This window comes from Syngnathus floridae, chromosome 2 (genome assembly GCF_059516105.1).
Source record: "Syngnathus floridae isolate MCC-2025c chromosome 2, RoL_Sflo_1.0, whole genome shotgun sequence".
Lineage (NCBI taxonomy): Eukaryota > Metazoa > Chordata > Actinopteri > Syngnathiformes > Syngnathidae > Syngnathus > Syngnathus floridae.
This window is the reverse complement of record NC_142414.1, coordinates 22,068,103-22,094,035: the sequence shown is the minus strand read 5'-3', so window position 1 is coordinate 22,094,035 and position 25,933 is coordinate 22,068,103. Positions and strand designations below refer to the sequence as shown.

Genomic DNA, 25,933 nt, shown 5'->3' with positions numbered 1-25,933 from the left:
CACATCACAAAAACTCGACCCGTCATCGTGACTGGTCATTTAAATAGTTAAAAACAGACGTTTTATTTATTTTAGCCAAACTTTTGTATGCTACTTTATATTAGGTTTTCAAATGACCCCGTGTGGCAGTTTTCGCAAAACGCACCGGACAGTCAGGCAGTGCTTTTTGCTTTGAACTATTTAGCCTACATTTCCCGTCAAGCCGATAGGGAGGGCCCATTTGTTTCCTTTTTTTTCGCCTTTCAGATTACATCTGGATCAGCTGGAAGAGGGCGCGACTGCGCAGCAGCAGCCACTGTTACTCTCAAGGCGAAAGTACGCTTTTTTTTTTTATCCTTATTCATTCCAAAAGCGTGTGTAAATATTTTAGAGTTTGTGATCAAAATTGCAGGGGGAAAAAAACTTGCTTGGCACTGTTAGAAATTGCTCGTTATTCCAAATATTTTTGAAAAACACCCCATTGGAACGCGTTTCCCCTCTTTCTCTTGGGGGACACTTGTGGCTGGCACGGTTGGAGTTGAGCATCAGACTAAAGCTCAAACAGCGCACCAACGCCTCTCTGGACTTCACACAGTTCGGCGTCTTTCCACACGACCCATGAGCCGCTGAAAAAAAGCCCAAGACGACGATATCGGGAAAAGTAGTTTGGAAGTCACAATGGGGTGTACCATCAGCGCCGAAGACAAAGCTGCGATGGAGAGGAGCAAGATGATCGATAAAAACCTGCGAGAAGACAGGGAGAAGTTGTTGAGAGAAGTGAAGTTTCTTTTGCTCGGTAAGTAACGTTTTGTCCTTTGGGCTTTGAACTCACCACGCCTTGGCCGACGGACTGGTGTCCAGTGCGCAAATTGAACTCGGGCGTTTGAATGAGGTTTAATCAAAAAGTGGGTTGCCTGCAGCAAATTTATCCTCGTTTATTGCGTTTTGGAGGCGTAAGCCAGATGTTCTTGGCGACATGTGCGGTCGAAGTAGGCCATAAAGAACTGCAGTCACATCTGCACTGGATCCTTCTGGGTCAAAAGTTTCCTAAATTACACATCCAGCGGTGTCTTGAATTTCGGGTTTTATTAGTTCCTTGTAACTCTTTATACTGGAATAAAAGGCCAAATATCGCTACCAAATTGTCATTGACGCGTAATGAATTCGACTGCCCCCCCAGACACACACACAAACCGAGTTAGACACAATAAGAATAATGTTTTTACTGCAGAAATTTGTATTGCATTGTATGAAAACTATTAAAACATACAAGAAAATACAAAGAAATAAACTGGCTTCATAATGTGTAATTACTATATGTACAGAACAATTTGTGAGTTGGCTGTGTCCCTTTAATAGGTGTGGCCTAGTGAGTGTTCAGGAGCGTGAGTTGAGAATTTACACAAGAAATTGCGACTGTTCTCATTTTGTGTGTGTGTATTTTACTGGTTTTCTTATCGTAGAAACAGCTGGAAGTGCATCAATGTCTGTAGCTTCCCATGCCCACATGTGAGAGTAGTGCATCAATGCCTGTAGCTTCCCATGCCCACATGTGAGGGTATTACAGTATCTGCTCCCCTTTTCTTTACTGTATTTAAGTAGTCAACAATTTTGCTGCCAACACAAAGCAAAAAAAAAAAAAAATCCAATTAATGACTCTAAAGGCATGTTGTAGGCATTGTATTTTTTCTCTCTTTTTTTTTAATTAAAATGCGTGGTTGTAGGCAATCGTACTAGTTTTGATCAGAGTCAAAGTAAAATTTGTAAATTTGTATGGTTTGTTGGTATGTCTTTAACAAATGACCTTTTTGACTTGAATGTAGCATGTAGGCTTAAAGATCATTCAGATCCATGATATAGTATGCGATGCCCTGGCTTGGTCCACCTACAAAGTGTCCATATTAAGATGTACACACACTGACGCTGTCAGTGAGGATCACACAATCATGCAGAATTAGTTGGATGGCACCGTTCTCAGTACATTGGCATTTGTCAATGCTTTGTCTTTAAACAGAAATGTTCTGAAACCAGCCTTCCCAAATAAACCAGAAGTGACCTCTTTTTGGTTCCATGAGTATGTTAGTTGGAAGTTGGTTCCGCTTATTGTCTACAGTTCTTCACAATCTGGGCCTCAGAGACACACTGTGCACAAGGGTCAAGGACTTACCAATTAATTTATTTTAATAGTCAACCTGGGCTCACATCTATCACTGCAAAGTTGTGTGCTGGGTCTGTTGCGCTACTCTATTTACACAACTGTAGCCACATCCATCTACAAATAAAATTTACTGATGTCACTGCTCTGGTATACAGATCTACGATACCACTAAATCCAGCCGCCCATTTAGCGATGTGGCTGAACTAGAATTACCTACAAATTGATCACCTTCAGCGAGTGACCCTCGTATACCTGGCGACTGAACTCTGCAGACACACCAACGATGGGCAAAAAAAAAAGTGTTTTTTTGTATTGGGAAATAATGTTGTTTAGCGCCACATATACTGTATTATTTTGGTGAACCACAAACAACATAGTAGGAAGTTCAAAGAAAAAAATGGATTGCCCTGGCCGCTCTAGCTACAGTATATTTCTGTCAGCAGAGAACACGATCAAGGAAAGGATGAGAAGAAAGGAGAGTGGATATATGAGAGGCTGCTGTCATTGATAGTCCCATCCATTGACCGCACTTTTGCTTCCAATTCGACGGCAGAAAGTCTCTCCACACTTTGGTTTTTAACCACCTGTATAAATATGAAAATAGACATATAGTTAAGTATGGCTTTTAAAAACATGTATTCACAATACATTCATTAACATTATTGACAGCAGCTCTCGGTACCCTGCATGTATATTTTGTTATGAATGAGCCTGTGCCATTTTCATCCATCTATCTTTTATACCGCTTGTCCCCACGGGGGTCGCGGGCATGCTGTAGCCTATCGCAGCAGTCATCGGGCAGTAGGCGGGGGACACCCTGAACCGGTTGCCAGCCAATCGCAGGGCACACAGAGACCAATAACCATTCGCACTCGCACTCACACGTAGGGACAATTTGGAGTGCTCAATCGGCTACCAAGCATGTTTTGGGGATGTGGGAGGAAACCAGAGTGCCTGGAAAAACCCACGCGGGCCTGGGGAGAACATGCACTCCACACAGTGAGGGTCGGAGGTGGAACCGAACCCGCACCCTCTTAACTGTGAGGCCAGCTCAGTGGCCTAGTAGTTGAGTGTCCGCCCTGAGACTGGAAGGTTGTGGGTTCAAACCCCGGCCGGGTCATACCAAAGACTATAAAAATGGGACCCATTGCTTCCCTGCTTGGCACTCAGCATTAAGGGTTGGAATTGGGGGGTTAGATCACCAAATGATTCCGGAGCGTGGCACCGCTGGAGCTCACTGCTCCCCTCTACCCCAGGGGATGGATCAAAATCACATGGGGGTGGGTTAAATGCAGAGGACGAATTTCACCACACCCAGATGTGTGTGTGGCAATGATCATTGGGACTTTAACTTTAGGCAGTCATGCTAACCAGTGCGCCACCAAGCTGCCCCTGTGCCATTTTAATTATGATTATTGTTATAAAATAATATCTGTGCATTTGCTATTTAGTTGTGATTCCAGTTTGTTATCAAAACTAAACTAATCGCAGAGGGTCAGTAACCCATGAAAACTCATTGCAGGACCCTTGGCAACTGTACGATGCCATATAATCGTTGAGTCCCTCCATGTGCGGCTGGCTAAGTGTGGCACTCCGGTATTGGAAAGTAAACAATATGACTCTCATGTCAAGGCAAATAAAGTTGTTGCGCATGAAGACACATATGAGTTACAATAGTCAGGTATATAAACAATCATCTAGGCAGGTGCTAAGATAAGCAGACAGGCAGGTAAAGTGTGACAGGTTGGCAAGCACAACAAATCAGCTGGTGGGTTAAAGATGCAAATTGCAACATTGCAATTGTGCTTTTTTTCAATACTTTATATTCAGGACAGGATATTTTGTGCCACTTCATATAGAGCAATCATTTTAGCAAGCACTGCTGAAAACAGACCTGCATTGAGTGACCTTTCTGGAGGAGAGCCTCTGTAACATGATCTCTTGCAAACTAATGGGAATACGCTACTTCTATCTGCAGTGTATATAAAAGTCTACACACCACTGTTAAAATGCCACTTAAAAAACCGAGATTAAAAATGTCTATTTTTCTTCTGATTTAATTTGGGGTTTTTTTTTTTTTCAATTGAGATTTATTGGATGTAGGTCACAATGTCACAAGGTCACAATGCTATTTCCTGTTTGATTTTATTCACATCATAAAAACCTAGAATTTAAGCACGGGTGCTTGGACTTTCTATATCCACTGAGCAAGGAATAACTGCACACTCCATTAGAATGCATTACGGTGAGCGGCCATGTACGCTAAGAAAAATCAAACCTCAAATTGCTTCCACATGAAAATACTTTTTTTTTTTTACATGAAAATACATTTGCGACTGCTTCGCTGTTACCTTGACTTAGTTTATTTACTGGTACAATGTTGAGAGCTCTCACTGTATGCTTGTGAACACAATGTTGAGGAGTGAGGTTTGGATGGTGAAAAACCAAAGAGGGCCACAGGGGTTGCTGCACCAAACCACAAAGCTGGAACGATAACACATCCCACCAATGAAAATGTCCTCGTTAGACCACAAACAGCGATTCAACCCCGCCCAAAAAAATTCTCCAAAATTCTTGTTAAATGAGCCTTGGTAGTTATTCTTGTATCCGTTTGGCCGGTTGTGAATGCATGTGTCAAGTTGGCCTGGCAGGAGGCCATGTTTGATAATCACCTCAAAATGCAGCGAATGGGACGGAACAAGACACAGGGTTCAATGCATTTTGCCTCATTTTGGGGGTTTAACATTGCAAACATGAACTGAAGGTCTAGCGAATGGCATTTACTAGTATGAAGTACTTTACTGCAAATCTTGCAAAAAAAAAAACTCACCTTGTGCTGAACGTGTTTTAATTAATAAGAGCACTGCATGTGTTTCTCTTCAAAGAGTCAGTCCCATCTTGAGGTGACAATGACATCCAAATAAAAGCATTTATGCAGAACTTTTTACTGTAACACTTGGCCAAGACAAGTGATTCAACTTGTGGATCGAAGCAAAACCTTTTTTTTTTTCCCAAAACTTGATGATCAATAAATACGTTCTTGTTCAGTCTTTCTGTGCAATGCTGTGCCAAATGGCCTATTTGGTACTGCAGCCTGGTGCTTGAGGGCCACTGACCTAGGCGACATAGCAATGCAGATTACTTGAAAAGTTTGGATTTTTTGTTTCTCCTGTTGGCAGACAGACTTCATTCATAGGACTCAATGGTAACTCTCCCCGAAGGCTGATGGAAATATTGGGGTATGTCAGTCACACCCACTAAGCTGTTTAAATGGCAAAAAGGACTGAAAAAATGAAGTCAGACAGACGCACATAAATTGAGCCAAAAACAGCACTATATTGATTGGGGAATTTTATTTATACACACAACACAACTCTGAATTAAATTAAATATTTATATGCACACGAATTCCGCTCTACCCTCATATAGGGTGCCAGTAAAGAATCGTGATAGTGCTGCATGGCTCCCTGTACAGTTGTGAGTTGTAATTCAAGATGAATCAAGGTCATAGTATGGAGTGTCCAACAACGAGACTGTGGTGGATCACATAGCTGACTTTTGTCCAGGTGGTGTGGGATATCAGAAGGTCAATAGATATAATGAATGAATAAGAACTATTTGTTTGTATTTCTAACTTCCAGTAAGCACCCTGCTTTTATGCGGGATAATTTGGGAACCCACAAGTATTTATTTATTTATTATATACGCTTATGGATAATTTGAATTTTGGAGGAAGATGCAAACTCCTCATAGGATGTCCTGAGCCTTAAAGCTGTGAGACAAACTTACTAGCCACTAGTCACCACAATGATAATATAACAATATAAGCATGCAAATTTCACTTGCCTAATTTTTATCATACCGACTCATTACAATAGTAAATGTGTGTTTTGTGCAGGTTTACACGGAGATCATAGTGGGGTTTTTTTTTTCTCTCCTCTTCTCGCTGGTCAGATATCTGTTATCCTCCCGCCAGTGGAAGCAAAATGCTCAGTCAGCCAGATGCATCCTGTGTAGCTTAGTGTTGAAATTCTGTAAAGGTTTGTTTTGGGAAGTGATTCTCCCACCATTCATTGCAACACCCCTCATGTCTAAATCACTTGCGTAAACCGACTTCCATCGTTGACTTGAATACCAGACAAAGTATGTCACTGCAGCGCTGAAGCAACTTAGTACATTCTGACTGTAGATGAAACCTTCAGGCTCCATTCAAATGGAGTTGTTGTTTTTATTTAAAGAAGTCACAATAATCTTTACAGTAATGCAAATATGCATATTGCATAAGATGTAACTTGGGCGCGAGCAGAATAACTTCCATGGCTATGATCTAATATGATTGCTGCTTATCTCATTCCCAGGTGCTGGTGAATCAGGGAAAAGCACACTAGTCAAGCAGATGAAGTAAGCATGAGACACACACACAAGTTGTTTTTTTGTTTTGAGCCTTGTTGTCTGTGGCAACAAACAGAGTTCATCTATGTGGAAACGAGAACGCAGACTCATTTTGATGCACCCGGGCAAAGCAAAAAGCCCCACATTTTGCAGAACATATGAAACAAAGGCCACCAAGGCCAGTCATAGCTTGGCAAGACATGAATAGAGTCCCCCGGTTCCCACATTAGACATGCTGCATGCGCACAAGAGCGCAAATTCCAGCTCTAATGACAGCTTTCATCAAACATTGCTGATCACTAACATGTCCCACTTGAGCAGGAGCCATTCTTCACCGTTTAAAATATTTATACAGCCTGAAAGCTTTTTTTTTTTTTTTTTATTGCTAGGATCATTCACGAAGATGGCTACTCAGAGGAGGAATGCAGTCAGTACAAAGTTGTGGTGTACAGCAACACGATCCAGTCCATCATGGCCATCATCCGGGCAATGGGGCGCTTAAAGATAGACTTTGGCGATGAGTCCCGGGCGGTGAGCTAACAACACCGAGAACCTTTGAACGTGCATGTTGTGAGCTGTATATGACGCAAAGGAATGCATGTGTTCTCAGGACGATGCCCGACAGCTGTTTGCGCTCGCCAGCTCGGCAGAGGAGGGAGTCATGTCGGCGGAGCTCAGCGGCGTGATCCGGCGGCTGTGGGGCGACAGCGGCGTTCGCGCCTGCTTCGACCGATCGCGAGAGTATCAGCTCAACGACTCCGCTGCATAGTGAGAGCCATCGACCAGTTTGATTGGTTTCCACTGAACTGTGCTCACACCTCTTGCACTCTGGAAGGCAGGAATGAAACAGAAATAAGGAAATATTTTAGTCTGGCTGCGTCTACTCAACCTTGATTTTTATTTCGCACGTTCTATATTCCACGGGAATCCTCAATGGTTTACAGTGGCATCTTATCTATCCTTCTGTAGCTTTAATGCAACGTTCCATATCGCCAACTTTTAATAAGAGTAGCGTACCTTCTTCATTGGTGCAGTGTTTCCACTTGAACCAAAAGGAGGCAAGACGTGTCTTGTTTTTAAAGGTCGCTGTGAGCGCTTGTTCCTCGCTTGATTGCATTCCTCAGCAAGAAGAGGGAAGCAACACCTACAGCCATGTTGCTGTAACGTAGCAATTTGTTGTGCGTATGCTGTAAAGACAGCATGACTTGAAGCATTCTCAAACTCATGTTGATTGCAAAATGTTGCATTTTGGAAGTGTTTTAACATGGCAATAATGTGCTAATTTCCTCATAGTTCTTCATAGTTATTGTTGCCTACTTAGATTGTTCTCATGGTATCCCCTATCCTGCTCACATCCAGCCACACAGCATATGTGCTTGGTGTTTGATGTGCTTCCATTTTCATTTCCTCTTTAGGATCGCTGGTGAGCTCAGCCAATCTCAGATGATTTTGGGCGGCTGGTGGGGTACTACAGCCCGGTTGCCAGTCAATTGCGGGGCACATCCAGTAATCCCCCACTGACTGGTGGTTCACTATTCATCAATAGTGCTCTATCAAAAGCCCACCAAAATGTTGCAAGATGCCCCAAAGCCCTGCCCAAAAGGACAGTAATTGGTGTCACGTGTACGTTGAAAGTGATACATCCCGATGGAGAGACAAGCTTTGTACAGTTTGACAGGGAGGAGCTGCAGGATGTTTAGCCTCTTTAACAGTATTACAGTTGAGGACTTTACAATGTTTAGTGATATTTTCCTCAACAGGTAATAACGGTTTAATGATTGCAACATTTTGAACTTAGCTTTTCAGTAATTTCCTATGGGTGTAATGGATTCGACCGAGGTCTATTAGTACCAGCACCTCACAACCAATCATTTTCCAGCTCAGAGGTTAAGCTGTAATCAAGAATTGGAAACCTGCTGACAAAAGTGCCCAAAACACAAATTCAGTTGCGTTTCTGAGCGGTTTGCGCCACCGTGAAGACCTGACCTCGCAGTGAAAGACATGCGCTTTGTTTTGAAAACAGGCAACCGGTCATGGCTCTCCTGTGCATTTTGTCTCCACACAGCGAGACAAGAAGGATCAGTAGAGTCGGTCTGTTCTCACTCATCTCATAAAGAGCCAGTGTTTAACGACCACCCAAATATGAGCCCATATTTAGTAGCAGTCTATGGAACCCATGCGCATGGAACAAAATCTTCACTTCTCTCACATCTTTGGAAACATTTTAATGCAATTTTGTTTAAAGTGACATTAGTTAGCAGTTTGACTTCAATCATCATTGTCTACTAAGAGCTAAATCAAGGTGTATCATATTAGCGGATATGTCCTAACATATGTTGTGTACGTGTATCCCAGCTGGACTTGCAGTGTGATTAAATCACCTAAATGCCCTTTAACTTGCATATTTCTTGTGCTGCAGCTACCTGAACGATTTTGATAGGCTCTGTCAGCCAAACTACATCCCAACCCAGCAGGATGTGCTGCGGACGCGCGTTAAGACCACAGGGATCGTGGAAACTCACTTCACCTTTAAAGAGCTCTACTTTAAGTGAGTAAGAGCTCCAGGCACACAAATGGCCATTAAAAAATTGTCTACCGTACACAAGAGAGTTTGAATCTCAGCTTCCATCCTCGCTCTCTTCTTGCCAGGCATACGTTGTGAGATGATTGATCCTATATTTGATTAAATGAAAACTGCAGACAGAGATGAAATATATAGACCCTTATCACATGATTGTTTTTACGGACAAGAAATGACTTCTTCTTTTCTTTCCTTTGTCTTATGAAATATTTTTGTGTTTCTGACTTATGCAATTTGCTTGTGTCAGAGCACATTTTAAGCCTGTGTGTAATTTCATTTTAATGTATTCCATGGCATTTTTATTAACAGAAAAAGAAATGATTTTCTTAAAAAAAAGGATGCTCGTATTCAAAAATGCATGGCTTTAATGGTATTGGAAAATAAATGATATTTATGCAGCCTTGGTTTCTTTGTGTCCAGGATGTTTGATGTGGGAGGTCAGCGCTCGGAGAGGAAGAAATGGATTCATTGCTTTGAGGAAGTGACAGCCATAATTTTTTGTGTTGCTCTCAATGACTACGATCTGGTCTTGGCTGAGGATGAGGAGATGGTTTGTTAGTTTTCTAGTTTCTTTCCCCATCTGGGATGCAAACCCATGTTGCCATGTAAGAGGTGTTGCTCGCTTTTTCCCCTCAGAACCGGATGCATGAAAGCATGAAGCTGTTTGACTCTATCTGCAACAACAAATGGTTCACAGACACCTCCATCATCCTCTTCCTCAACAAGAAGGACCTGTTTGAACAGAAGATCAGCAAGAGTCCACTCACAATCTGCTACCCGGAGTACACAGGTAGGTTGAAGAGGTCAACTTTTGTGTCACGTCAAGTTGCTTTATACAGACATAATATGTTGTGAGCAGTGTATCCAGATTAGCCATTACTCTTTTAGAAATTAAAGGCTTACACTTGATTGAAATTTGCCAATTAGATTTTCTCTGGCGTTAACCCCAGAAGAACCCTTATCTGCCTGTAAGAGCACACAAATAGGCACAAGACATTTTTAATTATGTTCTACAGTAAAAAATGAGATTTATTGCAATTTGACCCAAATTTATAAGGTCTGAAACTGTATTCTCAAACAAATTTTAATCTACATTTGGTTCCTACTGTGCATTTATTTTACCGCTGCTGACTCCATATTTAACCAGGCAAATTCCATTAACGTTGTCAAGCAGAAAAAAATTCGGTTACAAGTGAAGGTTCCTTCAGATCGTTTTCTTAAATGTATTGATCACAGCGAGTTGTAAGATGTTGAACGTGGCCGACCAGCGTATCCCGTTAAGCTGATGATGCTCCCCTCATGGAGTTTGTTGATATTACACCCATGTGAACACAAACAAAAACACCAGAATAACACAGCGGTATTTCAGACACAACTCTAAACAATTTAATGGGATCTGCTTTATCGTTTCCCTCTCGTGGTGATGTTCTCGTATGTGATAGAATGTACACCCATTTATAGTTCACTGTGATTTTTGTTTAAACCACTCTGCTGCTGTTTTTCCAATTAGTACTACTTTATTTTATGTGTGTGTGAAGGTGAGAACTCATACGAGGAGGCGGCAATGTACATCCAGAGCCAGTTTGAAGACTTAAATAAACAAAAGGACTGGAAGGAGATCTACACCCACTTCACTTGTGCCACAGATACCGAGCACGTGCAGTTTGTGTTTGATGTAGTCACTGATTTCATCAAAATTAACATGTTGTATCCACCACCAAATCGAACCGAAAACTTACTGATGATGCTGAACTAGAATTCCCTACAAATTAGTAATCACATTCAGTGAGTGACCCTCGTACACTTGGCGACTGAACTTTACACAAACACCGACAAAGGGCAACAAAAAAGCTGTGATTGTTTTTATTGGGGAACAATGTTTTTTAGCGCCACATATAGTACTATAATTGTACTAAGTTCATCTTGTTTTTCCTTTTTTTAAGCACTTCACTGGTTTCTTTTATACCAAACAAATTGTTTTAGGTTCATTACCCGACATGTTTCGGCGGTTTCTTCTCTGATGAAGGCGGAAGAAACCGCCGAAACATGTCAGGTAATGAACCTAAAACAATTTGTTTGATATAAAAGAAACCAGTGAAGTGATATAGTACTATAATATTTTGGTGAACCACAAACAAGATAGTAGGATTTTCAAAGAAAAAAATGGATTGCCCTGGCCAGTCTAGCTACTGTATTTTTCTCTGTCAGCAAAAAACACAATCAAGGAAAGGACGAGAAGAAAGGAGAGTGCATATATGAGAGGCTGCTGGCAATGATAGCCCCATCCATTGACCACACTCTTGCTTCCAATTCGGCGGCAGAAAGTCTCTCCGCAATTTGCTTTTTAGCCACCTGTATATATGCAAATAGACATATAGTTAAGTATGGCTTTTAAAAACATCTATTTACAATACATTCATATACAGCAGGGGTGTCAAACTCATTTTTGTCACGGGCCGCATTGGAGTCATACTTTCCCTTGGAGGGCCGTTATGATTGTCAACGTTTTCTATATACACACTATAGGCTACAAAACAAAGTGATGAAGAACTAGTTTTGAAATCAGTGACTAGTAAAAACGGTTCAAATATTTTAAAAAGACGAATTACAAGCAATATCGCTATTTTTTTAGTTTTTTTTAAAGTGAAGACAATTTGTAATCTTAGTAATGACACAAATTTGATGCAAAATCTGTCTTCGCGGGCCACATAATATGATATGGCGGGCCACATCTGGTCCCCGGGCCTTGCGTTTGACACCTATGATATACAGTATTGAATGACTTGGCCGCAGCGATCTGGAGTTCTCTTGGTACACTGCATGTGTTTTTTTTGTTATGAATGCGCCTGTGATATAACCTTCCATTTTAATTATGATTATTGTTATAAAATAATATCTGTGCATTTGCTATTGTAATTCCAGTTTGTAATCAAAACTAAACTAATCGCAGAGGGTCAGTAACCCATGAAAACTCATTGCAGGACCCTTGGTCACTGTAGGATGCCATATAATCATTGAGTCTCTCCATGTGCAGCTGGCTAAGTTTGACACCATGGTATTGGAAAGTAAACAATATGACTCAAATAAAGTGAAGTGAAGCTTCCTTCAGTTCGTTTTCTTAAATGTATTGATTACATGGAGTTGTAAGATCTTGAATGTGTCCGACCAGCGTATCCCGTTGAGCTGATAATACTACTCTCATAGAGTTTGTTGATATTACACCCATGTGAACACAAATTAAACAACAGCATAACACAGCGGTATTTCAGACTTAACTCTAAACAATTTAATGGGATCTGCTTTATCGTTTCTCTCTCGTGATGATGTTTTCGTTGTACGTGATAGAATGTACACCCATTTATAGTTCATTGTGATTTTTGTTTAAACTACTCTGCTGCTGTTTTTACAATTAGCACTACTTTATTGTTTTGTGTGTGTGTGTGTCAAGGTGAAAACTCATACGAGGAGGCGGCAATGTACATCCAGAGCCAATTTGAAGACTTAAATAAACAAAAGGGCAGCAAGGAGATCTACACCCACTTCACTTGTGCCACGGATACCAAGAACGTGCAGTTTGTGTTTGATGTAGTTACTGATGTCATCATCAAAATCAACCTGACGGATATCGGGCTCTACTGAAGCTATGAAGGTCAGAGCAGCACTGACTTCACATCTAACATGTCTGCTTGGTATCAAGGAGATTGTGCATGTTCACTTTTTTAGCTGGACTGATATTACTATGAATATTATGGCATATTGTGGAATCTTCATTTGGTTCTGGTAATGCAAAGAGAGGTGACCTCTCTATGTGCACGAAAATGAAAATATCGATCCAATTACTACCATCCATTACCCATAGCACTTGTCCTTATTAACAGGATACATTATGAATAACCATAATATTCCATATGTATGAGTCAGTTTATAGTTGCTGACATCTCTTGTTTTACACAATGGTTTATCTCTTAATTTGCTACAACGCTACTCATGTTTTACATGTACGTTAGTGTGACTTCCAGTATTGCAACAGCCTCAGATCACAGGATGTGTGACAAACACTATAGCAGTCTGATGTTGGAATGTTGGAGATGACGCAGAATGGAAAAATGCGAGGCAAGCAGACAGGGCTGTAAATAAATGCAATACTAATATTAACAAGAGGCACAGCAACTGGCAGGCAAAACTGAACAAAATGAATGAGGAAATAAATATGTTAAAGTATGTTGGCATGGGGGCGAGTATGTGACGGCTTCTGAATGTTGTCAGGCAGCCATGGTTTTATGTTTACATTCCACCCAAATATGTTGAGGTCAAACCGCGGACGCTCCAAGTGAAATGTTTACCACTTCCGAGCTGTCTGGAAATCACCATTACAATCTGTGTCACCAGGCAACTTTGCAATCATTGTATGTGCTGACATGTTGACATTAATGAACACGGAAGCCACCTTTGAAATTTTAATTTTATAATTGTTTTGTATGCGTTCACGAAAATCCATTAGTACACCATCAAATAGTACAGCTCAATCTTCACTTTTTATGGAATACTATACATTATTTAATCTATCGTGCTTTTTGGCACATCCTTAAAGACACACCTGGAAAACCTTTACTGTATTGAGACAACTTGCTAAGTAATGGAGCTGTTCTGTTAATTGGATAAGAAAAAAAATTAGCTGCATACATTTAAAAAAAAACGAAAACTTTGACTTTGATGACATATCTTTTTCTGCTGATGTGTGTTGCGTTGGTTTGAGTGACACATTCCATTATGGCTGAAAACATTGGGAGAAAAAATATCAAAAAGATGACTTAGGAGTTATGCAGCTTACGGTTTGTTTCTTTCGATGGATAAAAGGTTTTAGTCACAGGGTTGCATCCAGACTTGCGAGCCAAAATCTATGTATAATGTATTTTAACAATCACAAGAAAATGATGTAAAACTTGTTTGTTATTTCTTAAACTTATGTCATGTTTGTTGCAGGCGTCACAAGGGGGACTCTGGTCAACTTGGCTGCTATCTTATCTTCAAGAGGTGCAGTGCAGGTTTTTACAAACGGACTAAGCCTGTGCTGTGTGAACCAACTGTTGCATCCGCCTTTGTGAGGACTTGCATCGTGATACCTTTCAGTCTCGGCTGAGTTTTTGCTGGAATGAAGAGATTGGTAAGATCGGCCAGCGAAGCAATCCCTGTGAGTTCTTGTGGGTCTTTGCATCCAGCGCAGGTAATGCCAGCGTTGCATACCTTACAGTATGTCACTTTTTCACACTTAAACAGCTGATGTGTTAATTATTTGGATCATAGAGCTGTTATTTTGAAACTGGCTCACAGTATTGCTTTGGAATGCCATAAGTTATGTAGAGGACATATTTTTTTGCATAGGTTCTGGGTTTACTTAGCATTCAGTCTAACATATCCCACAGCGGCACAATCTTTTTATTATACTGAATTACATCACTGCACTTGCGTGCATAAAGGGAGATTATGCAATTTCTTGGCTAATGATTTTCACTTAGGATGTTCGGCACTGAAGCCATTTTCCCCAAAATGATGCAAAGAGTTCATTTTTGTTTCATAGCTACCACCTCATACTAAGGCAGCCTTTATTATTTCCCCCTTGTCCTGTTCAAAGAAGTCCTATCGGTTATTTTTCCCATTTAGAATTTGCATGTCTGCTCTGCATTTATATTGGCTCATTTTAACAGCGTTAATCGAGAGGGGAAAAAAGCTGCCCTCCCTTTGTTTTGTTTTAAATGAAAACCTCCCACCAAACGGCCGATGTCTACCTTGAAGACTTAGAACGGCTACTTTCAAACAAAGCACTGAACGTTGCAATATAAATGGGAAACGGTATTTATAGGGACACGTTTGAAGCATGTTGACCCAATGCCCGTGAAGTCCAAAACGACATAAACGTCAACAACTGTAAAAACAGCAACGAATGGAAACTAATACATGTAAATAGTGCTAAGGCAACACATATGCACGTGAATAAACAATCAGGAATGTGCTGACTGCAACAAATATCTTTAACTACTGTGTTGGGAACAAATGATCCTTAAGAAATCTTATCCATACCAGACGTTAGCCTATTTATAGTGCATCTGACCGCATTTACACTTTTGTTGCGAATGTGCTTCGCTCAGTGGATATAAACGCTTCGGTTTCACCTTTTATAAATGATGGGGGCGGGTTGTTTCACTTTGCTTCATTTGTTCCACTGAACAAGAATAATACATGAATGTTGAATTGAATAAATATGTTTCCTTTGATGGTGTCTATAGTCCACCATGTTTTGTGGCTATACGGTGGAAGGCTGAATGTTGGCTATATAGTATAAAAAGATCTCATTGTTTACATACGTACGTATGTACGTATGTACGTACATGTACAGCCCAAATCTCTCCAAGACTGTCAATAATCCTAATTCCAGTGCATTGTAGCCAATGAATGCTGACAGTAAAAACAAAAAACACAGTTCACAGAGATGCGTGATGCAGCTTTAATTCATGCCTCTACATTTTATAAGAAAGGACAAACTGTAAATGTTCATTCCCTTTTTAGTAATAAAGCAACACCCTTCTATATTGCTTGCCTTTTTCTTTCACTCTCTCGTGTATATATATACAATATATGTAACATATACATTATCGTTCAAAACAAGTATGAATTAACTTCTCTTATGTACAATGTTTGTCTAACTTGTTTGCCCAACAGAAATGTATTTTTCTCTTTATAGGTCAGTTGTATAGAAAGCATCAGCACTATTTTAAATCATATACAATTTGGTTTGTAATCTGGACATTCTGCAAACACGGGGAATAATTTCAGATATTTGCTCTGCAACATCTTACGATTATATCAAGACCACCGACTACAATACTCAAAAACAAAAACGATGCAATGATGCTACACAAAAACATTACTCTTTCAACTCTGGATTCACTGACTTTCGTTCAAAATAATTTAATCAAGCTCACGCGGGATGGGCAAGGGAAGCAATTGTGTCTTCTTCAAATACCAGCTGCTGCTGGGTTTTTTTTTTTTCACAACCGAAGAACCAGTAAAAACTTGAATGTCCGTTAAGTAGGGCGTCTCGACCCAGTTGGACATGAGCTGTGTAGCAGGAAGAATGTGAGATTGGACAGAGTCACTTGGCATGAACACAACGAATAGAGAGGATCCTTGCTGCTCCATTGGTACACATCTCAGTTAGTGCCAGTATGTGAGGGACAAAGTGAAGTTCTGCAGAGAGAAGACAAAGCAGAATTCAAAGTTGCTGCAGTAGTACATTTGCTCAAGTATACGAAATCAAATGTCTTGAATCGCCAGTTCGTGAACCCGCCAAGTTTCAAATTGATACAAATTGTGAATGGAGGGCCGATTGACATCTTGTGTGAAGATGGAGGCCATGGCTTGCTTAATATTTGATGTTCCACAATTAAAATACTAAACTGCAAGCATGTGAACACTGGTGAGGGAGATAATTAAGAAAAACAAACATGCTTCACTGATTTCTTGTGCTAATGCTACGTCCTCTTCTTTTTTATTTGAATGCCCTGTAAACATATTTCATTGCTTTCCCGTTCCTAAGTCAAACATTAGCAAATTGATTCAGACGTTAAAATCACATGGCGTGACCTGCTTTCTGATAATCTTTCTCATCGGTTATGAATGTCCTCTTTCATTTGGATACAAGACTCAGACTGCATTGTGTGTGTCATGTCACGTTTGGGTCCTGGCATACCTACGACTTTGGGACTGCTTAGAAGAGACCGCAGTCCTTAAGGTTCTCCTTGATAATGATGTCTGTGACGGCATTGAACACAATCTCAACGTTCTTTGTGTCTGTGGCACAGGTCAAGTGGGAGTAGATTTCTTTCACGCCCTTCTTCATGTTCAGCTCCTCAAACTGCGCCTTGATGTAGTTGCTGGCATCGTCGTACGTATTCGGGCCTTCAACACACAAACGTTTCATTCATTGATTTTTGCATTGATTCAGACACAAAGCTGTCTGGTACTTTTAAGTAACAATCTGTAAGAGAGTGACTGTCCTATTGATACCGCTGGACCAGCCAGGACATCTGACCTAAGTCAATTGTTGTGATGTCTATTTTTAAAAGGGGGGGGGGGGGGCTAAAACTGTAATTTAAATTGGAACAACTTTATAGTAAATACTGTTGAGGACGGTCTTCTTTTTTCGGCTGCTCCCGTTAGTGGTCGCCCCAGCAGACCAATTGTTTCCAACTCACTCTGTCTTCTGTATCTTCCTCTGTCCCACCAATCACCTGCATGTCCTCCCTCACCACATCCATAAACTTCCTCTTTAGCCTCCCTCTTCTTCTCCTCCCTGGTGGCTCCATCCTGACCTCCAGACTGTCCCACCTGAACTACACTTGTGGGGTGTTGATTGGTGGTGAGCCATGAGATGTTTGTGTTTGCGCCTTGGCTGTGACACACCCAACTAAAATGTACTAAGTGTGTGTAGAAACTGTTGCACACCAAAATAATCAGACATAAAGCCATGAAAAAGCTTTTTGAATTTGAATTCATATTTGTTTTTACCATCATAGTCTGGGAAGCAGATGCTCAGGTGGACCTTCTTGATCTTATCCTCGAAAAGATCCTTCTTGTTGAGAAACAGTACGATGGAGGTCAGCGCAAAGAACCTGTGGTTGCAGATACTGTTGAATAGATGGAGAGACTCGTGCATTCGGTTCTGAAAGTCAAAGTTGAAGAGCATCAGTCATTGTTTTTTTTAAGGTGCTTCTTCACATGTTGTGGGCCAACTTACCACTTCGTCGTCCTCTACCAGCACCATGTCGTAAGCGCTGAGGGCGCCACAAAAAATGATGCATGTCACGCCCTCGAAACAGTGGATCCACTTCTTTCTCTCGGACCTCTGGCCTCCCACATCAAACATTCTGCGCGCCAAAGAGGCTATTAGCATTTGGCTTCTGAAAAGCGGGAGGACGGTTTTCTCACCTGAAGTGCAGCTCTTTGCAGGAGAACTGTTCCTCAATGATACCAGTTGTCTTGACTCGAGATCGCAGCACATCCTGCTCGGTGGGGAGGTAGTCTGGTTTGCAGATTCTGTCCATTTCGTTGAGGTAGCTAAAGGATAGATACCAACAGCTCACTGTCGCTCCTATGCAAAGCTTGCATCTGTTTGCTTTTCAAGAGCTAAAGACGCAGACTCACTAGCCGGCCGAATCGTTGAGTTGGTACTCAGCGGCTCTCTCGAAGCCGGCCTGCACGCCGGAGTCCTTCCACAGCTTCTGAATGACGTCAGCCAGCTCGGCAGGCATTGTGCCTTCCTCGATGGAGTCGGACAGGTTCTGCAGCTTCTGTGCGTTCTCCTGCAGGTTTTAGATAAGGAAAATCCCGTCAGAACCAAAACACCTATGCGAGTTCCCTGAAGTACTATTGGGGAAGCTCTAAAGTGGAAGTGGTCAAATTCAGAGTTTGACCGCAATATTTTGAAACAACAAAACAAATCTAAATTCACATTGGATTCAGTTTGTAATCTGCTGTATGGGGAACTTGTTTGTAAATACAAACAAATAAGAGGGCAACCAGCATCCCATATTGGATTTTGCACTGTAGCGTAAAGCCCATGTGGTCTTAGTGTCATCTGAGACCTGTGCAGAAGGAGCGCCAAAATCAATCCCCAGCATCTCCATGCCTCTGATGATAGCCAGAGCAGACTGCAGGATGTTGCCGTAGATGATGGCTCTGAATTCCAATTGTTCCTCTTTTGTGTAACCACCTTGATGTAAAATCCTGTACACAAGGTGGAGCAGAAACAGTTTGAAAGCAAATCGCATCCATTCCGTCCCAAGCAATGGAATAACACTGGCTATAGTCGATGTAAAAAGCCAAAATTTCACATTCACACTGTTTCCAAACAACAGTGGTGCCAAAGTAGACATATTGAGCAACAACAAACCAATACGATTGCAAAAACCTCATGGCCCACTATGACTGTTTAGTGCTGACACAATACAATTTATTGTATGTTGACTTACTTCATTTGCTTGACAATGGTGCTTTTGCCTGACTCGCCAGCACCTGCAACAAGAGCATAATGTTTAGCAGATGCTTTTTCTCATCAGCGTGGACACCGTTTGGCCCATGAACGGCAGAAGAATGTCTTTTTGAGCAACTTAAGGGAATAGTTTTACCAAAATTGACTAGAAAGCTTTCTTTGCTGTCTGCTTGGTTAAACAAGGACACACATCTCAAAATTAGATGACAAAACAGCTCATAGGCAGTGTTTACTAAACAATTCACACATTAAAGACGCAGTCACTCCACATTCTTAACCCTTTTTAAAGAGAGCCTGGTGAATTGTTTAAATTTGTTGTATGTGCTGACTGTCAGACAAGGCATGTTGGCATTTGAAGGTGCATTGCTTGGATGGACGAATGTGACTGCAGCAAAATAGGTGAAAGTCTAAAAGAGGTTCATTTTTTTTGTCATCTGAGGGATCAGCAGAGGCCTCCGCAAGTGGATCTGCTCTAAAGCTGTTAGTTAATTGGATTGGCGTATCGCTGCTGTACTGTGATTCATTTAGACCAAAGGCTGTGCTCTTTTAAGCACCAACGCCCTTACATAAGAACCGAAACGTCTTTGCAGCTAATTTGTGCACCCTTCTCACACTAGACGTGCTTCTCTGATATCCCAGTAAGAATATTTACATATAATTGGATGCTTGCAAACACAAATTGATTGGCAGATTGTTCTTGTTTCAGTGTTGATTAATCTGCTGGATTTGTAGACTCAATTCACTGTTGCTGTTTAATCTCTTTCATCCACTCACTGGAGTGCCCAGGTGTCACCTTTCCATTAAAATTATGTGAAGTTTTATGCAGGAACAAGCCTGCAAATATCCCCCTCCCCCCCACAGAAACGCTTCTTTCATTTGGCTAAGTAGTAAGCAGTTGTGACAGGCTCTTTTTCATAAGTATAAAGCCAGCCTGGATCACAATCTTTCTACACTATGAGGAGTTTTTGTCCGGCAGCGTTGCCTCTGACTCAAATCAATGTTTTCGTAATCCTTAAAGAATCCTTATGCGCCTTCTGTTGGTAAACCCATCAAAGAAATGTATTTTTTGACATTTGCTTCCAGCTTGCAGGTGGACTTCTCTGCTGTTTCCTTCTGTCGGAAAATGTCATTCAGAGAGATGAGATCTGAAAAGCAATCGCTTTGTCCACCTGCATGGAGGGATCCTGGTGAGCCTTCAGGTGGTCACTTACCAAGCAGCAGAAGCTTGACCGTTTTCGAGTCCTTGTCGGCATCCTCTTGAAGTTGCTTTTCCAACTCCTTGGACTTTTTGTCTTCGGCACTCGCTCCAGCGCCCATTCTTTCTGCCTCCTCACACTCAAGATCCTCAAGGAAAGAAATTTTGACGGCCCTCTGTGAGCTCTTGCAGAGAATCCTGGTGTTGCACTAATCGTGCCAAAAGGAGATTTCCGAGAGGAAGGAGATTGGAAGGAAGGGAGGTGCTTGAGCTTTGGTATCTTGGCTGGCGAGTAGATGATGGGACAGCAGCCCTTGACAAGTAGAGGGACAGACAGAGAGAGTCTTTAATTCCCTCTTCTTAAACCCTTTAGCCCGCTTCCTGATTGGCCAATCAATCTAATTATCTTAATGAATGTAAATGCTGTCAACTCAGAGGAGACGAGAGTATAAACACTCATTTGTAGTGAGTTGTAGGTTTTATTCTGGATTGCAACAAACCATCCAATTTGTTATTATTATTTGTCAACAAACTGAGTGTAACAGAAAGCAAAGAATGCGCTTCATATTTTATGCACATTAGTATGTGTTCTATGTTTGCAGCTTCAGCACACTGGTGATATAATTTGCAGAGCACCTCAATCGGTGAAAAAAAAAATCAAGTTTGAAAATATTTGTAACGATTGTGGGTGTCATCTCTTTGAGATGAATTGCATTCGCTTCCTGTTGTACTCTTGACTCCGGTCACATGGACGAGCAAGGAGAGCGGCATTAAAGTCTCCTAAACTCCTTACAGTTAAGACGTTTAAATCTCAGGTGGTGCGGTGACTGCTAAATAGAGCAACTGCCGCCGTACCGCGTTATTTGGTTGGATGTGAACGCTTGCATGACCTAAATGCGCGCGCTATAGGTTACATAATCCCTCTGTAAATCAATGTGTGTTTTATGGCGAGGGGGAGAGATGTTATGAGGTGAAGATGAATGTGGCTGTGGCAACAGGCCCTCCATGAGATGGGCGTCAGTTCCTCAAGTTCCAGCTGTGCATGTGGGCCATCTTGACATGCTGTTGTTAGTTAGATACAGACAGAGAAGCAGTATATTTTGGGCCACAAATGACGCCAGATGCCTTTGTGGCATTTAGTCTCCCAAAGTGAAAGAACTGTTGCATTTGGCGCTAGGATTTCATCAAAGTGGTCAATATAGATTTGGACAGATTTACATTTGAAGAGAAGACCAGAGAACGACAAGAAAATCATTTATAAAAAAGTAAAGAAATAAATAAACAAATCGCTTATCCTCATTAGAATCATGGGTGAGCTGAAGACTTTCTCAATTGACTTTGGGTGAGAAGTGGGATACACACAAGTTAAAATCTTTTTAAATTCTGTTTTAGCAGTTGAATGATTACTGCTAATGAAAACCCCAAAATCGCCCTCTCACGGAATTAGAACGTAATAAAAGAAACAATATGAATCAAATTTAATATGGAAATTATGTTTGAATTGATGTGGCTCGGTGGAACACTGGTTAACATGATCGCCTCACAGTTAGGAGGCTACGGGTTCGATTCCAACTCCGGCCCTCCCTGTGTGGAGTTTGCATGTTCTCCCCGTGCCCATGTGGGTTTTCTCCGGGCACTCTGGTTTCCTCCGACATCCCAAAAACATGCTTGGTAGGCCGATTGAGCACCCCAGATTCTCCCTAGGTGTGAATGTGAGTGTGAATGGTTGTTCGACTTTGTGTGCCCTGCGATTGGCTGGCAACCGGTTCAGGGTGACCCCCGCCTACTGCCCGATAACCGCTGGGATAGGCGCCAGCACGCCCGCGAGCCCTGTGGGGACAAGCGGTACAGAAAATGGATGGATGGACGGATGGATGTTTGAATTTTCCTTCTTGAACATATTTTTGTAAGTGTTTAATGAATCTGTTGTGAATGTGAACGAATGCCTGTTGGTCTCTATAAGTTATTCCCAAACTATCGCAATTAGCGATCATCAGGTGTGCTCTGATAAATTATCCAATTTCACTTTATTGGTCTGGAAATTATGATTTACTGCAAATCGGGAATCTTGTTCATCTACTACAATGCCAGTGACTGCAGGGACAGCCAGAACAATAAATGTTCCTCCAGCAGAGGGCAGAAAATATATTTCACCCATGAGTCACCAACTCTGGTCCTCGAGAGCCTCTATCCTGCATCTTTTAGATGTTTTACTGATGGGGCAGGCCGCTTGTGGCCTGGACACTACAAAACGGGCAAACTACGGTGGCACATCGAGTGACGCCGACCAATCCCATTAGCCCGGAGATGGCATAGCCCCGCTTTGTGCTCAGTCTCTGCGGTTCTGATCTGTTGACAAGATTACTCAGAGAGCCTCGGCTCAAGCACAGAGGCTGAGGATTAACACTTGACATTTTGGTTTGCGGGTTACAATCTTCAATGCATTCATTTTAAACGTCAAATTGGTAAGGATGCGTGGAGTGGTCAAACTGCTTAAAGGGCATAACCGCATGGAGACCAGCGCGTAAACTGTAGACCATAGTGTCAAACCCAAGGCCCGGGGGCCAGATACGACCCGTCACATCGTTTTAGGTGGCCGACGAAGACAAATTTTGCATCGACTTTGTGTCGTTACTAAATTACAAATTGTCTTCACTTTTAAAACAAATAGAGATATTGCTTGTTATTTTTATTACCATTCGTCTTTTTAAGAAATTTGAACAGTTTTTACTAGTCTCTGATTTCAAAATTAGTTTTTCATCAGTTTGCTTTGTAGCCTATACTGTATATAGAAGGCGTTGACAATCATAATGGCCCTCCGAAGGAAACTATGACTATGATGCAGCCCTTGACAAAAATGAGTTTGACACCCCTGCTGTAGACAGTAAAGAGTTGAGGGAAAGTTGGTGTCTCTTCTTCCATTTGTGATACTTCATTGAGGTTGGACTCCACTTGGTTCCACCCACTGAGGAGCTCAGCTAGATTTTCCCCATGTTAATCTTTTAGTCTGCCAAAGAGAGAGGTGTTGTACTCTCACTGATGACGCATTGACATGCTCGCTGATGCCATGTTGTCACGTTTACATGTGGCAGCTGCAGTGGCACCTTCAGTCAGCCCTTAATCACCATTAAAAATCACACATGGGCTTCTGAGTGGTGTTATATTGTATCTATTTTTAGCTTGCCATTGCGCTCAAATTAAGTTGTTGTTAATTGCTAATGTTGTGCAGCAGTAGCACAAAACTTCCTAGCTTCAGCTGGAAAGCAGTTAAATGTCAGGAAAAGCCTACGAGAAAAGAAACAGATGCACTTTATTGATGGCAGGTGTGTGCTGGCTCGATCTCATTTACGTTCGAATAGGAAATAATAAAATCAAAAGAAAACATGTCTTTCATTACAAGTATGCTCAGGTTCCCGTGGTATTTATGTTACAACATATGGTTGCACTCCTGAGAGCGGTACCTATTTTCCCCTCTGCTGCATATTTCAACCAAACAAGCAAATTGCAGTGACTTGTTAACAGGTCGTGGAATAGACAGATGAGTGTGTTTCCAAGGTCAGTTTCAATGGCGCTTGTACTGCTTGTGCTGCTGCCGCAGAGGGATTAGCCGCACAGACAGATTATCTGTAGGGGGAAGGGGAGTGAGGGTGCTTTCATGTAAGGAAACACTTCATTAACTTCTTGTTTGTCTGCTCATGTTTCACACAACATCACATTGACTTACAGGATGTCATTGCTCAAATCTTTCAAGAAGTTTCACTTGCTCCTATATTAGATGCAAGAAGAGAATGCAATACAAATTCAAGTAGTCTTATTTACATGTGATAAATTCATTGTGTCAATACTGCACAGTATCACGTCCCTTGTTAAAGGTTCATCATCCAAAGATGCAAAGATGCAGGCTACTGACTACAGACTGTTTCTGAATGTGATTAAATGACTGAACACTGGATTCATATGCCTTTGTTTGGGACAATTTATTTATATGTAATACAATAATGATATTTGTTTTTAGATATCATGATGGTTTTGAATGTAACCCACGGCATAGAGCAGAAATATAATTCTGCTGCAGTCTTCAGACAGTTATTTCTCATTTCCACAAGAGGGCGCTGGCTCATTTCTGAACATTGCTGATGTAAAACGACCAAGAGTGGAATTTCTAGGTATCCATGCGTGCAAATTATTTGGAACAATTTTGTCTCTTTCTGAAACACATAATTCGTATTTCTCAGGTGACTGTATGTAAGTATACCTATAACATTATTACTCTACAACAGGAAAATGGGCCATTTTATAGCCTGAAGTATGTGCCACCAGAAACAATCAAATATTGAATCAAATCTAGAACAAGTATTTATTTTTTATGGGTTGTGGGTTTCTTAACAGTTCACATGAGGCTTTATTTGTTTTTCGATGTGCATTTGGGGGGACGTTTTATATGAGTGTAGGTTTCTCATCCCTATTCAGGGATTAAATGTTTTATCAAGAAGTAATTTTATAATTCTGGAAATTATTTTGTCATGATACCATATCAACTCTCGGTCAAAATAAATCAGCTGCTGTATGGATTTTATACCGTTTTTGTTTGTCAGTTAGTTACTTTGTTTGTTTCTTCAATTGAAAAAGAATCCAAGTTTAAAGCCCACACACAATGTCTTTTCCAAAATCAGAACTTTCCACTCCCTTGATTTACCCACGCAGACTTTTGGTTGCCATGGCAACAGTGCAGCCAGGAGGCGTATACTGCTGAGTGCGTAGATCATTTGTATTCTCTGAGCGCACGTGCATGTTTGCATGTGCTGAATGATAGAAGGTGTGCGTGTGTGTGGGTGGGGTGGCCACACGTCTCCCTGTTACACCCCCAACCTCCATCAATGCTGCAGCTCCAGCGCTGATGTCTTCTTATTAAGGGCGGGACCAGATTTTCTGCAGAGGGATACTCTGCAGCTTCACACTGTACCAACCAGTTTGGCAATACCTGGCTCCCAAGAGCGTATGCACACACTCACACGCGCAAAAGTAGACTGCACTTGAGCCCCCCCCAAGCATTCAGCATCAGTTTAATACGTATCTCATCATCTGTTTTCCTCTCGCTCTCTTTCTCTCTCGACCCCTGTCTCACTGTCTCTCCATAGACGCTGACAACCTCCGCAGCTCTGACTCATTCAGTTCTCCATACAAGTGGAAGCACAGGAACTAGCACCATGTCCTCCAACGTGCCCCCCGGGGCAGCCAAAAGCAAGCCCCACTCTCCCTTCAGGAAGCGAGGAAGCCTGCAATACACAACCAGTACAGGTGAGTGACATCTTCGAGGTGATTGAGAGCTTACTGTAGTATTTTGTGTCATTGTAGTAGCGCCACGGAGACAGTGAAGCACTTTGAAATATGGACAGAACATAACCTGTTGATTGGCTGCGAGGCAAATCAACAAGACCGCAGCTCTCATTTAATTGAACTCTTCTGTGTTCAACTCGGGGACATCACATGCAAACATTCATATTCATGACATGGATGCTGAAATTATGTCTGTTTGAGAGTCTCTCCTTACTGTGTTTTCGGTTCATGGTTTGCTTTCTT

At 41.6% G+C, this 25,933-nt stretch overlaps 3 protein-coding genes across 7 annotated transcripts in view; 2 read left to right on the top strand and 1 right to left on the bottom strand.

Moving 5' to 3' along the window:
• Positions 1-195: 195 nt before the first annotated feature.
• gnai3 (guanine nucleotide binding protein (G protein), alpha inhibiting activity polypeptide 3) lies at positions 196-15,697 on the top strand. Of its 2 annotated transcripts, none has more exons than XM_088369413.1 (9): positions 196-315; positions 575-775; positions 6,496-6,538; positions 6,919-7,060; positions 7,140-7,297; positions 8,949-9,077; positions 9,531-9,660; positions 9,747-9,900; positions 10,649-12,213. In XM_088369413.1, the coding sequence occupies exons 2-9, from the start codon at positions 658-660 to the stop codon at positions 10,864-10,866; spliced, it is 1,092 nt and encodes a 363-aa protein (XP_088225539.1). In that variant the 5' UTR covers positions 196-315; positions 575-657; the 3' UTR covers positions 10,867-12,213. The 2 variants fall into 2 exon arrangements, with proteins under 2 accessions (XP_088225539.1, XP_088225540.1); XM_088369414.1 differs by lacking the exon at positions 10,649-12,213 and adding exons at positions 12,559-12,759; positions 14,094-15,697 and having other exon boundaries at positions 237-775.
• On the bottom strand, positions 15,599-20,676 carry gnat2 (guanine nucleotide binding protein (G protein), alpha transducing activity polypeptide 2). Its single transcript, XM_088369415.1, has 9 exons — positions 20,370-20,676; positions 19,139-19,181; positions 18,752-18,893; positions 18,312-18,469; positions 18,096-18,224; positions 17,905-18,034; positions 17,676-17,829; positions 16,858-17,066; positions 15,599-16,355 (listed from the first exon to the last, which is right to left on the bottom strand). Exons 1-8 carry the CDS (start codon positions 20,473-20,475, stop codon positions 16,876-16,878), a joined length of 1,053 nt encoding a protein of 350 aa, XP_088225541.1. The 5' UTR covers positions 20,476-20,676; the 3' UTR covers positions 15,599-16,355; positions 16,858-16,875.
• ampd2b (adenosine monophosphate deaminase 2b) overlaps positions 17,253-25,933 on the top strand; it is a 23,781-nt gene continuing 15,100 nt past the window's right edge. For 2 of the 4 annotated variants that reach the window (XM_088369408.1, XM_088369409.1), the window contains exon 1: positions 17,255-25,651. Coding sequence is in view for 2 of the 4 variants with exons in the window: in XM_088369407.1 (XP_088225533.1) it covers positions 25,561-25,651 (91 nt within the window). In the remaining 2 variants the exon portion in view is untranslated. Of the gene's footprint in view, positions 25,652-25,933 lie in introns of all 4 variants that reach the window. The other 2 variants (XM_088369407.1, XM_088369405.1) reach the window with 2 other exon arrangements.